The sequence below is a fragment of the Pezoporus wallicus genome, unplaced genomic scaffold (assembly GCF_028554395.1).
Source record: "Pezoporus wallicus isolate ANWC-B61680 ecotype Strahan unplaced genomic scaffold, APGP_CSIRO_Pwel_v1 contig_1583, whole genome shotgun sequence".
In the NCBI taxonomy this organism is placed as follows: domain Eukaryota; kingdom Metazoa; phylum Chordata; class Aves; order Psittaciformes; family Psittacidae; genus Pezoporus; species Pezoporus wallicus.
Window position 1 is genome coordinate 1432094 of NW_026637266.1, and position 18392 is coordinate 1450485.

The 18392-nt window shown below is 37.8% G+C and overlaps 1 protein-coding gene across 3 annotated transcripts in view; it reads right to left on the minus strand.

Moving 5' to 3' along the window:
• Positions 1-861: 861 nt before the first annotated feature.
• Positions 862-18392, minus strand: part of SGMS2 (sphingomyelin synthase 2) — a 43638-nt gene continuing 26107 nt past the window's right edge. For all 3 annotated transcript variants that reach the window (XM_057404579.1, XM_057404578.1, XM_057404580.1), the window contains exons 2-6: positions 9652-10306; positions 8250-8367; positions 6802-6955; positions 3643-3809; positions 862-2825 (exon numbers count right to left, since the gene is read on the minus strand). In XM_057404579.1, coding sequence (XP_057260562.1) covers positions 2622-2825; positions 3643-3809; positions 6802-6955; positions 8250-8367; positions 9652-10106 — 1098 coding nt within the window. In that variant the 5' untranslated portion in view covers positions 10107-10306 and the 3' untranslated portion in view covers positions 862-2621. The remainder of the gene's footprint in view (positions 2826-3642; positions 3810-6801; positions 6956-8249; positions 8368-9651; positions 10307-18392) is intronic.

The window sequence follows — 18392 nt, forward strand, 5'->3', positions numbered from 1 at the left end:
ATATATCTGCACCATCTAAGTCTGCAGAAGCAGCTTAAAGCTATTGAGAATAGAGAATTGGGGTGTCCTGCTAATTAAACACACACCCCCTTTTTGAGGACTTTGATACAACAGAGAAAATTTAAGCAGTTGAAAGACTGCTGAGCCAGAAAACATTCAGTTTTATATTACAATAGAAGCTTCTATCAAATTCAGCAGTAGAACAAAAGTTCACACTGCCCAACAACAGCATTATTTTTACTTTGTTCTATTTCATCACTTTCATATTTTTTCCTTTCAAAATAAGAATAAAGAAAACAAACATCCTGCATGAATTCTACTATTCTATAGAATATTAGAGAAATCCCATTAAGACATGGTGGGGGTTATGCAGACAATTAGCTATCTAGACTATCAAAATATTTATTATTCAGCCACCAAATGAAAATCACTTTTTAAGTTCCTTACTGGAATGCCTTTCATCACGTCATTTTCAAGGCATGGTTACTACTAATGAAATTCAGTCATGATTTCCAGAAGGTAGTATTACTACAAATGGCTTAAAATGATGATATTTAAGATACCACAAAGCTTGGAATTCAGCTTCAGAAAACAGTATTATGCTCTATGAAGTAGTAGTGACATGAGTATGCTGGCAGATCTACAGACTGACATTGAACAGATTCATCTGTATGATACGTAAAATGGATTTTTATATAAATGTTCTGCTACTGGCTTTTTAGCTGCTCAAGGTGTGCCAGGAGCAAGCAAATGAGGACATGGGTATGCTCCCCCCCCCCAACTTCCAGGGGCATGTTGTATGATTCTAAGAAGCCGATTTAAAGTAACAAAACCAAACATCAGCAGAATTTCTCTTAGCTAAGTGTTAACAAGGACTTATTGTAAGGAACATTGTTTATTGTATTACTTTGATAATGCACAAAAATATTTGAAATGTACATTAATATTCTCATGTACAACTCACAGCAATTGATCCCCTTAACTGAAAAAAGGTATCTGAATACTCTGTATTGCATTTTATAACTTTAACTAGACTTTTTAAAAACAAGTTTTCACATTCACACTTGTCACTCAGTTCTAGACATTCTTAAAATAAACAGCATTTCCTTTAAATCGGTACCACATCAACACTTAACACAATTTTATATTTGCTGTCAGGTTTTACTGAAAATTTAAAATTGAGATAACTGCACAAATTAATATAGAACATAAAGGGTTAAATGTGGCATTCTAATTTTCTACACTGTTTTGCCAACAATACAAACCATCAAAATCCAACAAGAACCAGGCAGCTGTTAATTTGTGGTTTTGTTACATGTTTACGCCATGGTAGCTTCCCACATTCTCACCCAACTTGTTTAAACAGCCATTTTAACTGGACCAAAACCCTAGGGGGAAAAAAGGGGAGTCTGCATATGAGTTCTACCACAGTGTCATTTAATATGAAATGGTTTTAGGTAATACTTGTAGAAATGCTACTGTTGTAGGTATTCACCTTGGCACTTCTTTGGGTTTTTTTTTTTCTTCAAGGTAAGTTAGAGAAGCATGTGCCAACAGGTAAAAAAAGAACTATGCCTCCCAAGCAAACCTGCTACATACTTTCAGCAAGAGATAGCTACTAAAATTTAAAAGTTTATTTTAACTATAGCCCCATTTTGGACCTGGCCTTGCATTCCTCAAGGTGAGATCTATAGGACTTTTGCCTGAATGAAGAACTGTATGATCACTCTTTCCAGTAAGCAGTTTTGTTTAATAGGTATTTAACTACACAGCAGTGTGTGCTTTTGTGTGTATATGCATATACATACACTGATAGGCACTGTATAGCTATATAGACAAGGCCAGCTGCAATTTAAGATTTAACTTTGAAACTGTGTCCTTTTTTAAAAATAAAACTTTTGGCTCCTTGAGCTCTGATGTTAGCAGCTATTCCTAATTTGCAAAGTCATCAGGTAGCACAACAGTTTAGATATAAAATTACTCATAAAAATGTAAAAATCTGTATATAGTAGAATATATGGGAGATAATGGTGTTAAGTAGATTGCAGGGTCACAAGATAGTCATACCCAGAGTGCAAAAAAAGTCAAGACTCGCTTCCAGCTGTACCAGTCACACAAAGGCCTTACCTTCATTAGCAAGAATAATGCAACAAACCACTTCCCATAACTGTGTTATCTTTTTATATACCTCAATATGCTGATACCACACTTTTACATTTTGGCATGGTTTTTGCCCTTACGCACTCCAGACTCTGAAGATGAGATTTTTGGGTGCTTCTGTGGATGAGTGATAGTAATAAAAGTGTTAAGGTGGGCTTTGGCACCTCTATCTCATTAGTAAAGCAAATTCCTGCTCCATTTTTTCTTTAATAATAAAAAAAAAGTCCCAAGAGTGGTGCATTCTATTAGCACTGAAGAGCAGAATAGGTCGGTACAGCGTGATGATAGGAGAACATATGAAATGGCAATATGTGTATCTACAATTGTCTTTCCAACCAATTGCACAGAAACTTGGTCCACTTCTTCAGTTACAGTGTAGTCCTCTTAAGAACTTTGGTTACAGCATTAATGTTTTTGTAAGAAAGCAAACAAAAAAAACAGAGCAGATGCTTTCCTTTTCTTCAGGTAGATTTTTCATTGTCCTCTCCGGTCTTCTGAACCCGTGAATACTTTTTGCATGAAGATTTGAAGCAGCTGGGAGGCCAGGATATTGGCCAAGAAAAGCTGCAAGGAACAGAGCCTTGCACATTCTTCTCAAAGAAATAGAATATTGGATACCACCAAGCTCGAGAGAGAAAATTCGTCTGTGAAGACACCTTTAAAGTCTGTATTGGCACAAGAAGGTAAAGAAGAAAAGGAAACAATCAGTTTAAAGCATTACACTCAATTACATTGAGTCACAACAACCACAAAAAATTCAATATATTTGCATGCATTTCTGTAAAGACAAAGTGCATTCAGCCTAGAAAAAACAAATTACTGAGGTAACGTATACATCATAGTCCAAATGTATACTACAAACTAAGCATCTTTAACAGAAAAAGATGCTTCATTGCTATACAATATTCAGGGAGACCAAGCACTCACATCTTTGAATGCAAGTCCTTTCAGACATGTCACGTTTCCATTGATGACTAACAGCTGAAAACTAGATTGAAATGACTTGAGATCTATGCTCCTGCTTGAAGGTGTTCTTAAAATAACTGCAGCAGATACCTTCTGAACAATGTACTTTTAGTGACAGTTACAGAAAGAACTGCCACTAGATTTTTAGGATGGTCTAGGTAACTTAGGTTGGTTATAAATTACTAAACTACTGTGTATTCATAAGCTTAAACAAACAAGGGCTATTCTATACATCAACTACAGCAATAAAACCTTAAAGTTCAAGAAGTGTTTATAAGGAATTTCAAAAATTAGCTTTGTAAAAATAATTTTTGCAATAACTTATTAACAGCCACAGATCAAAAAGAACATCTTAATTCATTAAATATTTACTTAAACCACAGTAAAGTGAAACTTCCTGCCCAATTTGTTTAAACTTCAATATGGAACTCCTATTTTTATTTCAAAATTAAGAACCTGTGAGCATTATTAACAAATGCAGGCTATACATTGACTCCAAAGATATTTGCTACTCACCTTTTCATTAGCCATTGAGTGGTACCACCAGAAAAGCCGTGTGGTGATATAGTAAGCAATGATGACATCTACGGTGTAGTGTTCATGAGCAACAAGGATACAAATTATGCCAGCAGCACTCATTAGCCAGCAGATTAAGTGATACCACCAGAAATGACGTGGTGAATCTGTGAAATAGGAAAGTGATGGAAAAAAAAAGAACCACACAAAAAAAGATGTATCTTGTTATAGCAATCCACAAAGGGAAGGGGAAAACATAAAAGATGAAATAGGTGAGATTTAGGTTGGATACAAGTAAGAAATCCTTCACTGTGAGAGTGGTGAGACACTGAACAGGTCGCCCAGAGAAGCTGTAGATGCCCGTCTCTGGCAATGTTCAAGGCCAAGCTGGACAAGGCTCTGAGCAACCTGGTCTGTGTGAGGCACCCCTGCCCATGGTAAAGAGGCTGGAACTAGATGATCTTAAGATCCTTTCCAACCTAAATCAGTCTATGATGCTATGATTATTTAATTTGGGCTACTAAATTTTAAAGCATAACTCATTTATACCACACTAGTACAAGAACTTTGTTTTGACACAGAAAACAAGACTAAAGAATTACACAAACTTACTGAGGTTTTCTCACTTTGTAAAGTGAATCCAAGAAGAGCTTACAGAGATAGACAACACCATCACCCATTTTCTGGTCAGATTAAGTTTTCCAGTTAATTCACTTCTAGGGTATGGGGTGCAGAGCAAGAGACAGAATTGAGGCAAAACATACACTTTATTTTACTTGGGTGTATTGGGACTGCTCTTTTTACAGTCTATGCTCAAGTAAACTTACACTCTAGTAAAATACCTAGAATTGATATAAACTTGAGCAGAATCATAGATTAAACAGGAAAAGATACTTGACTTTTAATTCCTAGGTTTTACCTGCTTTGCATGAAACCTCTGTTCTGTGCAACAGAATACACTGTACAGTGAAGTACAGTATGTGAATTTATACCCTTTCATTAAAGATTAACAAATGGGAGTGAAGCTCTTCTTCAAAATGCATTTAAGCCACTTCAGGGGAAAAGTTTTCCTGCCCTTCTGTCCCCACTGAAAAGGCCTTGGGTGTCACAATGACCATTCATAACTTCTGACAGGCTAACGGGCTTCATTTCACTCTCAGTGGGAGGTTTTGGCACCCCTTGCCTTGTGCGGCAATGGTCAGCCTTTACTTTCACACAATACCAGCAGAAAAGTTATGATCTCAACAAGCTTACACAGTAGAAGTTTGAGAGGCCTGTGCAAAACAGTTACGGTGGGACAACTTAAATTTTGGTGCAAGTGTCAAGACAGTAAAGTCTCTTAGCTCCCCCCAAAACACTGCAGACAAATCTGTATCTACTGATTTAAAAAAAAATAAAATATAAGGAGCCAGATCATCTAAAGCAGCTGATGAAAACAGCCCAAAGCAAGACAGACAAACTAAAGCTAAAAACATAAATAACTACTCTTGGGGAAAAAAAAGTGGAATATGGGGCAGTAAGTGAAGCAGCAGGGGATGAAAGAAAGAGCAGAGAAAAAATAAAACCACTAAGCCAGAAATAACCACCTCAGAATGCATCTTGCACTGCAGACGTGTCATCAAAAAAGCAGAAAAAGTACCATAAGCAACCTCTAATTCAGAGCAATTACAGGGCTTAAGTCCTTGCTCAGATAGTATTTTGCTAATTATATGGGAGTCAGAGAAAGGAAAGCTATTCATTTCTCATTTATAGAGCACAAGTCCTCTGAAATATATGCCAAACAATTAGGCAGCAAAGGGCTTATTACAAATATCTGTATATTATAATTCCTCAAACCTCTTAGGATAGAAGTACAGGAGTTATACAAGCCACAGACATATTGGGTTACCTGCATCTTTCTGGTACTAAAGGTATTAAAAGGGTATGTGACCAGCATTAAGCTGCAGTAACATACACAAAACAAGGCAAACAACAGATGTATTAGGCTGTTTTAATAATACTGATGAGTTACACGTGCCATTCCCTCAGGAATGTTCACTTTACAAGAAAGACCCAGGCCTAAGAATCAGCAGACTATGAACAGCATCTTATATCCCTGTTTGAAGAAGAGTATCTTGCATCCAAAGATTTCAAGTTTGTCACATGAAACGGGCATTTCTATATCGTGGGCTTTGTGTAAGGCAGAACACAGCATTGCAACACATTCCTCCCTCAACGTTTTCGTAAGAGGAAGGCACTCAACTAATGCTCGCTAGTCTTAATTTTGTTTCAGTCAGCACATTCCCATGAGCCAATCTAGCATTTGCATAGTTTGGGACACAACAGTAGGAGAGAAGATTCCAATTCCAAATACGTGAACTGAAAAGGGAACTCCCCACTATGCATTCATGAGTGGCCAAGTTCCCAGGGTACCAGCATTGCTTACAATATATCAGATTCAGAAATCGGTGCTCTACTCTCTAAAGCTTCAATCGATGCTGTGTGTGCAGCACAGATTGAATCCCCCCCCCCCCATGCACCACTGCAATGTAAAGCAAAGGGTGAAACCATAGCCCTAATTATATTTTTTTGTGTGCTTGCCAAATTTTTATCAACTTCAAGAGGCAAAAAGTAGGAGACCCTAGCAGAAGACATCCAAAGAGGATGAATCAACTTTTCACTGTTTGCAGTAACTAACATATAGCAGACTTCACAAAAAAAATCTTTGACTCTGCATGTAGTTTAGGTGTGTAATGGTGCTATGCTCACACCACAAAATAAATCCTTTAAAATCTAAGGTATGTCAGCCAATCTGTACAGAGCTAATTTACCTAATTATCTACAGTATGTTTTACCCCAGATTTGAGTAACCTGTTAATGAGTAATGAAAAGCTAGCTTCCTTCAATCAACTAGTACACACTATACATGTCTAGTCACATTAAGCCTTCAATTAAAGGCTACACCACTTCCACTACACCCATGTTCCATTTCCACTCAGAGTCACGATTTATATTTCAAACCCATACATGTACAGTCTGCGTACGTCTGACCACTAACTGAGAGCTGTAGTTTTATATTTTGGTACAAAAATATAAAACACATACTGAAACCTTTAAGGTGTGTTTTCCCAGTACAATGGATTTGAACAAGAAAAGAACCATTGAAATACCATCACTTACACTCTTTGATGAACAGGTAGACCAGAGTTAATACCACAGTATGACCACTAAACAGGAAGTCTCCGCACAGGATGTGAGATCCAGTTATGGATAGACCACCACCAGAAATCAGTCGTAGGATCCTCTGAACCTTTGCCTGCGCATCTCCGTTCAACTACAACACCCAAAAAGAGTACCAAAAAACAAAAAAGTTTAAAGGTACACCATAAGCAACTTGAGTAAACTTCTTGCCCAAACACATGTGGAGTCAGGCAGACAGGGAGAAAAGGACACATGTTCGATTTCTTTGACTTTCTTTCCCATATTCTTAAACAAATGGGCATGCGCATCAAAGCTGTCAGGTGCAAACGACCAGCTTGGTAACACTAGCATTCTGCCTATGCTTTCCAAGGCTACTTTAAAATATGCACTGTATGAGAATGAGATGCACAGTATATTGGAAAGGTAAACATTAAGAATTCATAAGGTCAGGAATCTCATGATAGCAATTGATGGAATGGGTAAAACCCATTCAAAACTAGTTTCAATACCATACAACCTTGTGTACTGCTTGTCAGTCTGTTCATAGCTGAGCAATTTTTCTACAGAGCAAAAAAAACCCTCAAACTAAATTTTAGATTTGGTTACAAGCTCAGTCAAGACTTGCTCAAATTTAGAGGATTTTTTTTTTTTTGAAACATGCATGAGGATCAGCTTTTGACTTCTCATACACACTAGGCAAACACTCAGTTTCACCTAGCTATTTAAGATTAACTCGGGGGGGAACCCAAACACAAGCAAGTTAAAAGGATAACTCAGTTTTACATAATCAGAGAGATATTCACATGGGACAAAAACATAAATCCAGAAGAGCTATCATGTCTTTCCAGAGTTCAAGTAATTAATCCTGGTTTAATCCTAGCAATACGTACTTCTGGCAGAGACAGTTAAGTTCTCCTTTGCTTACCTCTCCCCACTTCTCAATCTACAACACACAAAGTCATTCCTCAAGATATTAAAACAAAACAGTTGAGTCTTTACAATAGTGGTATACAAATAAAGATTTTCTTAAATAGATCCCAGTTCGTAAGTAGTTCATCCACTATGATCCTAAATTGTCCCAATGTGAAAGAAGACTGAACAAACAGGTACCCCACCATCTATGTAATAGGAATTGCTGCAATACTAAGAGTGGCTCAAGCCTCAGGAACAAGTTTACTAGCTTGGTAGCAGCACTATTTTGACACAGGTGTTCTCCTTTAAAGCATCTTAACTGCAGCAACAACTTGAGGCTCTTTGCATATCTCACTATTTTTGGTTTAGTACAATCTATGTTTCTGAAGACATCAACTGAAAGTAATCTGTGTTACTTCACAACACCTGGAACATTAGCTTCTATTTGCTCTTATGGCCTCAGCCATAAGGGCTCAGGCAGACTAAAGCAAGAATTGGGGAGCAAAGACTCTTACCTTTGGCGCACACTGAAAATGCATTCCAGGCACAGGTAAGGTGGTAACATACATAGTAATACAGCGGTACAGATACAAAGTTCCCATTATAAAAAAGAACCTGCGTCCCACTATTGATCTGAAAGCAGAAGAAGGGTGGAGGGGAAAAATGAGTATAAAATTCACATGCAGGATACACATACAACCATTATGGTGCTCTAGCTTTATTAGAAGTCTAAAACCCTAGAATTAAAGGGCAGCTCCATCCCCAGCTCTTTACCACACACTTCTTTAAATCAAAGGTTTCTTCAGTGCTGGCTCATAATAGTACAGAGCTACCACAAAGCTCGCACCAATGTTAACATGACCTCAGTCTAACTTGGGTATGCAGTCAGGTGCAGTTTACCTTTGACTCTGTGTGCTTCTCTTTTTAGTCCCATATTGTAAGCATATACTTGACTTAAATATGTCATGAGACCTCACTTCAAGTATTGTGTGCAGTTCTGGTGTCAACAAAAACAAAAGACATGGAACTGTTGGAACAAGTCCAGAGGAGGGCCACGAGGATGATCAGGGGACTGGAGCACCTCCTGTATGAAGACAGGCTGAGAAAGTTGGGGCTGTTTAGCCTGGAGAAGAGAAGGCTGCGTGGAGACCTCATAGCAGCCTTCCAGTAACTGAATGGGGGCTATAGAGATGCTGGACAGTCCCCTCTTCATTAGGGACTGTAGTGACAGGACAAGGGGTAACGGGTTAAAACTTAAACAGGGGAAGTTTAGATTGGATATAAGGAGGAAATTCTTTACTGTAAGGGTGGGGAGGCACTGGAATGCATTGCCCAAGGAAGTTGTGAATGCTCCATCCCTGGCAGTGTTCAAGGCCAGGTTGGACAGAGCCTTGGGTGAGATGGTTTAGTGTGAGGTGTCCCTGCCCATGGCAGGGGGGTTGGAATTAGATGATCTTAAGGTCCTTTCCAACCCCAACTATCTATTATTCTATGATTCTGTGTATAGTTTTAGTCAACACTGGAAAAAGCTTCCAATCTAGCTGTAGAGGACAGAAGGTTCTTCATCAAATTCAGAAGCCATTTCTTACATCAGCATGATTTCCTGTTTAAACGTTGTCACGTCAGTAAATACATGCTGAAAAGCCCAATCCCAGAATAAATTTGACTTGTACAACATGGGTGTCAAATTCAGATTTTAGAAACATTATGCAATACTCAGGAGAAGTCTGTGTTTCTGTATCCAGCCTAGACAATGGAACAGTTTCTAAAGCAGTCATCCCTTTGGCATTTTTCTGCCAACCCCATTCTACAGTATTGCTACAAATTCTACCATGAAATTTATTGTACTCAAAGCTAAAATTGGAAACAAGTGTTCTGAAAACATACACCAGAGGAAAAAAAAATATAGCTGCTTACTTGTATCTAAGAAACAACCACTGGAATATCCATAATCCAAGTAGTATCATTCCATTTATTTCTGATACAGAAAAAGCCCACTGCACACGATCAATGTAATCAAAAAATTTGTCAGGCAAGGGAGGGCTTAACTCCTTTGGAGGTACTCTCTCATGGACCACAGTGATCATAACAGTTGTTAGAATCAAGTTGAAGAGAGCATAGACAAAGGCAATGCCTGTTTTCCACCATTCCAGAGGAAATTTGTTCCTAGACTCAGCAGGCATAGCAATCTGGATGTAATCAGGATATTTCTTTGTTGTTTTTCGCAAGCCATTAGACAAGCCCTTTGGTTTGCTAGTGCCATTTTTGCTCTCTTCAGTGACTGAGAGAGTAGGTCGTGAGTAGCCGTTAGAAGCGTCATTGTTTTGACTCTCCATATGCTCTTCAAGTTTTGCTGTCTCAATAGTATTCATTCCCACGCTATATTCCCAAATAGGGTTTATCAGTGACCAACTTCTGAGCTCTGAAGTCTTATTTCTTCAAGTCCAATGCTCTTGTTCCTGGATGAATTTCTATTTCTGTTAAACTCTAACAGGTGTCTATTGTGCTTTCACTACTCAGATCCTGTCAAGCAAGTCATGAAGGTCAGTCTTTTCCTCTAGAGCTGTATCATCTGCAAAAAAATAAAATCCAAATAAATTCTGAGTACCTTCAGAACTAGTAATGTGACACAACGAAATGCTGTTCTAAGTTCCAGCCAAATTTACTTACATATAGAGTCAAAAGGCAAACTAGAGACATCAGGTTACAGAAAAACTTAATCTTTGATCAGTTTAGGAACTAGTACCAATTTCAAATTTTTTTAATTATATTTTAAGGACAAGATCCACAGACTTTAATGATGCTGACAGCACTTGTTTTATCAGTTGTCAGAATTAGGACTAATCCATGTCTGCAGCAATACTGAAGTTTACTGCTATGGAGCACTGCATACAAAGTATCTCCTTTTTGACCCTATTGACAGATATTAACATGGTTTGTCCATATAGATCAGACAATCATGTTAGTTCTGATGATAGAAAACAAAATGGCACTGCAGGATTTGATTTTGTAAGGCATAAAGTAATTTGGATTCACCTAGAAGAAAAATCTATTCCATGGGTAGATAGGTCTATTATATTTTCTTGGATCCAAACGAGTCTTTCAACGCTAAAAAACCCACAACCCACCCACAAGACAAAAACCTGGCTACACCACCAAAAACAACAACCCCAAACACAAAAGAAACTTGCACACACACACAAAAATAATCTAGATAGCTACTGCAGTACCCACTAAATAATGCCTGAAATTTCAGAGAACTGAGAAATACACTTCTGGATTAGATTCTTTGTTATAGTAATCTCTATGTAGAACAGACCAAAAATGGATTGTGTTTGTCCTTTAGTTACTTTAAAATACATCTACATGGATATTTTTTTAAACAGGAACAAATAGCAAGATTCATTATCACACGGGATTTATTTCAGGCGATTCATTAAAATCACATTGGATAAAAAAATAATCAGATACGCACACTTTTTATAACAGCATTTTCTACAAAGAATTGAATGCAGTTCACCTCCACAGAACCGACATTGCTCCCTGCTAGAAACAAAGGCTATTCCCCACCTCCACTGTCTTTAAAGTTCTGTGAAACCACTTACTTATGATATACCTATTTTTATTACTCTGTTAGCTCCTATGACAAAAGCAGTATTACTGTATAAAAGTGTTCATTATCTACCAGCAATTTTAGTTTTTGTTTTATTGTTTCTCTAGGAGAAGTTCAATACTACCATCACCTCAAGTCTCAGCATGCCAATGCAGGCTGCCGCAGTTTGTCACACTGTATGTGCCATGAAATCACCATGATGGAAACTAGAGTTTCTCCGTAAAAGTATATCGCAAAACCTGGCAAAACAAAACACCCTGCTTAGGAAAAACCTGTCCAGTAACTGATCTCTTGATAGCAAGGCCAATCTAAAACCAACACAGCCTGGAAAGTCAGGTGTTTGTGTTTTGGTCCTCTTCCCTCATCCCCCCCAACTAGAGAAGACATTTAACATGGTCAGCATGTAAATCCCACTGATTTCAGCTCTTACTGCTGAAAGGGAGAAAGAGTAAAGGTTCAGATCCCAAACATGACTATTTCAGTATTATTTGTGTAAATCTCCCAAGAAGAATTTCTAAGTTAACTCTCAGCAGTGTTTCTGAAATCCACTATCACTGGTTGACCTTTCCTAAATCCCTGATCAACAAGTTTAGGTAAAATACAGACACATGCCATGAACAACTCTCCACCACGCAAAGAAAAACACTACCCAAGAAAACAAGTGGTGATTTCAGACACTTTCTCTCCCTTTTACTAATCATACTGTAAACTCTGCTACCCTAGAAGGGGATGTTTAATCCATGAGGCAGGCATGACCTCTCAGATGCTTCCTACAAAGAATATTCTTTTAGAGTAGCTGTAAAAGCAACAGCTTACTTGATAGTGTAGTAGTAGAACAACACTGCAACTTTCACAAGTCGTATTTTAAACACACACATTCTATTCCCTATCTACTAAAGATAAACGTGACAGAATGCTTACGTGACAGAGAAAAAAAAAATCTTAACCTCTGCAATTGCTTAAGTTTTGCAACACCAATCTACATAGAATTCAAAGTCAAGACCCTTTTTCTCAACATTACACACAGCAGTCACTGATGGAGGGATCAGCAAAACTTGATCTTTTGTATCTTGCATTGTGAAACATTTTTAGAAATATTCATTTTCTGAAAAACAGCAGCAAAGTTAATAGTAGCCTTTGTTAATTCCTTCTCTTCCCCCAAAATACCTCAAACCTAGTAACATAACTAAAAGGAAAATTTTCAGATACTTAATGACATAAGTAAGCCTTAAAGATCAAAGAGCATCTGAACTACAGATGAACAATAACCTCACAACCTAAAAGTACAGTGGCAGTCAAATTTTTACATTAACGTATTAAAGCAATTATACCTACAGCTTGCAGGAAAAAGTTCTGTTCCTTCTTGGTCCTTTTAAATGGATCATAAGGCATATTGATCTACTGTTTCTGATGGCTCATCAAGATTATTCCAAGCAGAGTGCATACTGCGGTCAAAACTTTGTTTACATTGATAGTTCAAGGTGCTATATATTATCTGATCAGCAATCTGCAAGAACATAAAGACTTTCCTTTACAGCACCTTTCCAACCTGTTCCTCCCGCATTCTAAAGGAAAGCAGAAACTATTGATGAAAGACAGAAACACTCTGCATGAAGCTTTCAGTCCCTTGCTGCCAATCTGACTGGCTGGACAAGTGACAGATAAAGAACACAAACAGTCTAATTCTCTGCTACAGGCTGTAGCATGTTAATTTCAGTTAAACATCCTATTGCTTCTTTTGTCAAACCTGGAATGCCCCCATATCCAAACCACTAGATGTCCATAAACTGCCTAGTAGTAGGCCTTAGACTTCTTCGGTAACCAGGCAGCAATGCTCAGACCTGGTCATCTTGCCAACATCTAGGGTCTGGAAATCAAACCCAACTGCTCTAAACTATGGAACATCCACTGGGCGAGTCTCAAAGACTCACACAAAATTAGCAATGTAACCCAAAAGGATAAATACAATTCCTGTAACAGATACACTCAGGTTTTAGGAAAAAGTTTTCTTTTTGGAAAAAACTTCAATACCATCTAAAAATAAATACCCTCTTCAAGGAGCAGAGCTTCTTAACCATCAGTATTACAACAGAACTTGTAATTGCCACAAGAAACAAAGTATTTAAAAGAAAATCTTAGCAGTGAAAAAGATGAAAGAGCAGCAGAGATCCTAACTGTTTATCCTGAGTTTCTACTTGCTCCCATGCAAGTAGCTCCTTTATTTCTTCACATCTCCATTTGGCTGTCATTCTAAAGAAAATAGTTGACTGGGGGTACAGCTTTGAGACAAGTGTTAAGAAAGCACATCTATGTTTGGCTCTTTATGCTAGAACTGAAGAATAACAAACAGCTTTATTTAGCTTGTTAGTCATCCAATTTTCACATAAAGGTCATTTTCACATAAAGTTAGCTCACAACAGGTGCTTCTCATGCCATAATTGGAATTTCTGTAACATTTCTCAAACTATTTTAACTTTCATAATTTATTATGGACTGAATAGTCACACTTTAGATAGGCTTTCCAGATAAGCAGTTCTTAACCTGCTGTGCCATATATGAACAATACTATTGGAAAAAGAACATCCGTAACAGTAGGACTGATTGACTGACATTAAGGAAAGCTACATATTCATACACAAGGTGGAAAAGGTTTCTAAGCAGTAATATTTTTAAACCTCATTTACTTTTGTTAAGGTTGGCTCAAATATTTGAGGCAGCTGTAACATATTCCTGTATATGGTAGTTGCAGAAAAAGGGTCTGTAAATAAAGCACTAAAGAAAAATATGACACAGATAACATGAGGAACAGTTATAGTACCATATTGCTGTTCTCTATATCACAATTAGCAGGAAACAACTGCTGGCTAGTTTGTGTTTTCTTCAGTCACATTTTTAGGACTATGTATGGGACCAGAACTAGAAAAGAAGCTGGGTAGCCTCTACTACCTTGACAGCAATGAATAAAAACTAAGTTTTTGGGGGTTCTTTAATTATTTTTTTTTTTTCCCTAAGCATTTGAGGTCCCTGTTTTAATAGCATCCCTTCTTCCACGCTCTATGTATGTCCCACAGCATACAGGCCACTAGGAGGAAAAATGAAATACTCCCAAAACACAACTGCTAAGCAAGATCTGGGCAAAGTACATTCAGGTATGCAGAAACAGGACTGAGTTTAACAGGTCTACTTATTGTTTCTGTTTCCCTATAATTATTTTCAGAGTTGCGTTCACCATTCAGCTATACAATGTTTATGCTTACAATATACAAATAGATGTACAAACTGAACTGCAGTTTATCTAAAAGTTATAAGTTTATCAACATAACAACATGGGCTGTCAACACATTTATAGCTCATGTGACGCTAAAGAACTGCAAGTAAGATAAAGCTGTATTACAGAATTGACAGTATTCTAGATACGGCTAAGTGCTGCACAAAGAGGAATAATCATTTCCCTATGAATCCTGGCTATGTTCCTGTTAAATACAACTCAGGACAGTGTTGGCTGCCTTCACTGCCAATCCACACTGCTAAATCCCTATTCAACAAAGCTGAAAGAAATACTGACATTTTTCCAATAGGCTAAAGACTCCCTCACAACTTCTTCACTCCAGAAAGATGACATTAAGTCTTCATCTTACTGAATCCAAAATGAGTCTGTTTCAGTATTTCACATCTGGGCAAAACAGCCTGCTAACTGGAACTGATACTTAAGCACTGAATCAGCTGCTTTTGAATGACAGCTAAAAAAAGGTGCTTTATCACTACGTATTTTCTAACATTGCAAAGAAATGTTGGTCTTATGACCTTTTTTCCATTCATTAAGACTGACTGTTACAAACACTCCATAAAGAGTGGAAGTCAGTGTACTACCTCAGTCCCATCAGGCAAAATAATTCTGGAAGAGTGCCAGAAGAAACCTTTGGATCATCAGGCTTTTATATAGTTTGCTTTCCACTGCCAACTGCTTTCATTCTGCTATAGCACTGCTGATGCTGTTGAACCATGATCCAAAGCAAGATGGTTCTCAAGGAGCCAGCAACATCGGAAGAATTCTTAAGAGCCTAGCAACACATCTGATGCCCCACGTATCCTTCCTAGCTCACACAAATGTTGCAGATCATTGGCTGCAGGATGAGGGGGCCAGCACAGAAGGCAGGAATGTTTTAGACTGTTTTGTGAAATCTCCACCTAGTTACTGAGGGTAAAGGTTGCACTTCATAATGGAAAGTCAGACCCAAAGATTAGTCATCACTTTCAGTACAGGGTGGTGAGGAATCACAGTGACTAATGTGTACTTTAAAGTGACTCTGCTGCAGCTTATCAGCCATCAGAAGAGGAAATCACACAGAGTAAATTTATCAGTGATACACCCTAAAAATATTTGGGTGATTAAGAATATAATGTCTATCAGTTTTTTCCCTGCACTAGTTCTAAAAAGCTGCAGTGCCAACTCAAAAATAAGGGGTCACATTTATGACATTACTGAATATTTCCCACAGCAGTAAGAACCCCCTTCCTAAAAGTTTAATGTGAGCTTAAAGCTGCAGAGTATTTTATAACATTAGCAGGTAGTAAGGAAAACATGCACAAGCTGCACAACCCAGATAAAAGCCATTTTAGCACTGAAGTATACACAGAAGTCCATACCTCATAACTCACATTTAAAGTCTAAAACAGACAGTAGTCCTTGCAAGGCATGTGACATTTCAGAGACAACCATTAACTATAATCATCTAGTGAGAGCAGAAAGACACCAAGTGAATTCTTATGACAGGGCACATTTAAAACTGACTAGTATCATACTGTAAGTTAGTATCACATATCCCACAGTCTGATTAGCACATTACAAATTATGGATCTCCACAGAGGAGCTACTTGCCATGTTCAGAGGCTCAAACAATGAAAACATCCCTTTTCAGAAACACTAGTACTTCTCCCCACCCCTTATCTGAGAGTATGCTGATCAATGTTTTACCCCCTATGCCAACACCAAAAATCTAGTGCACAACACACTGTCAAACAAATCCAGAAAGAATCACTGAATACTTTCTCCTCTCTTTCCCCCTAAAAACTCTCAGATAACTGTCAGCTTGCTCAACTCTGATGTAGCTGCCTGGAAAGCTTCATGAATACTAGTCAAGAGGGATGATACAGGAACAACACATCCTCTGTCATTGACAGTAAACACACAGATTGGCTGGAACTGATCCAGAAACATGATCTGCTCCTTATTTTGAACCTCCACTGTACCCTTCTGTCACAGCCACCAGTTCATAACCCCACCTACCACCAAGCAGCAATACTGTAAGACTCTACTATCACAACCAACACCCCCACTAACAGAGATGGAAATACACAGCTCTCTCAAGCCCTGCGTTCACAGGCTCCCAAATCTATATCCAGTTCACACACTGAAGGTTTGTTACCCTCCCACATTTCTCCCTATACCCCCAACTTTTCATGCCACACTTTCAGAAGCGAAACAGATTAACACCAGGAAGTTAAGACTGAGGCAATTTCAGCAACTACCAGAATCAACACGAAGATGTTTATATAGGGGATTAGGATGGCAGTACAGAATCCTTTCATAATACATTAGAGTTTCTAGTTTGCAATAACCAAAATGATAACAAGTTTCCTGTATGTAACCAGGTTTTTCACTGAAATCTTACCCATCAAATTGAAGCACTACATAGTTAAAACAGTTAAAAAGTCATCACAACCTAAGCTTCCAGTGCAATCCCAAGGTCTTCCTCAAACTTGTTTAAGTGTTCCATTAGCTCAAGATTTTTCTATTAATAGAAGAAAATACTTTCCACATTATGCTGACAAGAAAAAACATTTCCTTTTTTATTATTTAATTCGTCAGAGAAAATGGCATTGTTTAGATTTAAATTGTAAGCATTTAAGTACTACACACTTCAACACTTCCTTCTTCATTTTTGTTTCTGCCACAAACTGACAAACAGAATACATTTCCTTAGTATTATCTCTTCTCTGGCCTGGCACACTATCTCCAAACAACACTGGGTATCATTGTTAAAGAAAATTTCAAGAGGACAGTAACCATGGGACAGCAGTAGAAAATTATAAATATCATCCAGATTCTTTCTGTAAAAATCTGTCCCAGACATTTTGCAGTTTCTATTTGAGTCTCACCCTACAGGTCAAAAGAGGCTGAGAACACTATTGATGCGTTTTTACTGCTCCTCACAAAGCTACTGTTTACCTCTGTACCTAAGCATCCTCAAAATGATTCAAACAGCAGCCTTTGGTAAGGATTTCCAATCCTTTAGCATTTAACAACCCTGCACTGAACACCACCACAATAACAAAATCTTTTTTTCCCAGCCTCTCATGAGGCTTTTATCATTCATAACAACCCTTTCATTTATTTTCCTCCTCACCTAATAGTTTGAGAAGTGTATTGCTTTTTAAAAGCTTTCAAAAAGGATTTAAAGAACTAAGTCAGAAAACATTTGAAAAACAAAGTCAGTGATGCTCATCCCAAATTCATATCCACTAAAAAAGAAAGAATAAAACTATTCCTGCAATCCAACAGCCAAGTACCACCTTCAGCATTGCTCATAGAAAAGCCATCATTAGCATCTCTTACTGGAGCATTAGACAACTGCATTGGAACATCTACACCTAGTCCATGCACACACAACTAAAAAGGTGTAAATGAAATTAATAACCTAATCACTGAAGTTACATTGATCTTATCCTAGCAATTGGTAAAATCTGGTGTGAAAGTACTGAGGTTACTCTTAATCTATATAGAATGCTCTTATAATACACTGTATCACATACCTCAGGTAGCAACTTCCACTCTGTAAACTCTGTAAGCTACCTGTTATGCCCAAGGGAGGCTTCTAGACATCACTAAAGTTGTTATCTTTGAACGTGTAGGAAAGCAAATGATCACTCAAACTCATCGAACATGAATGCGAAGCGGAAACATAAACCAACACAAGCAGGCCAATCAAACTGCCTGCTAAATAGTATTCTTATCAATTGCACAGTGTGCTGCAGCTGAATAGTG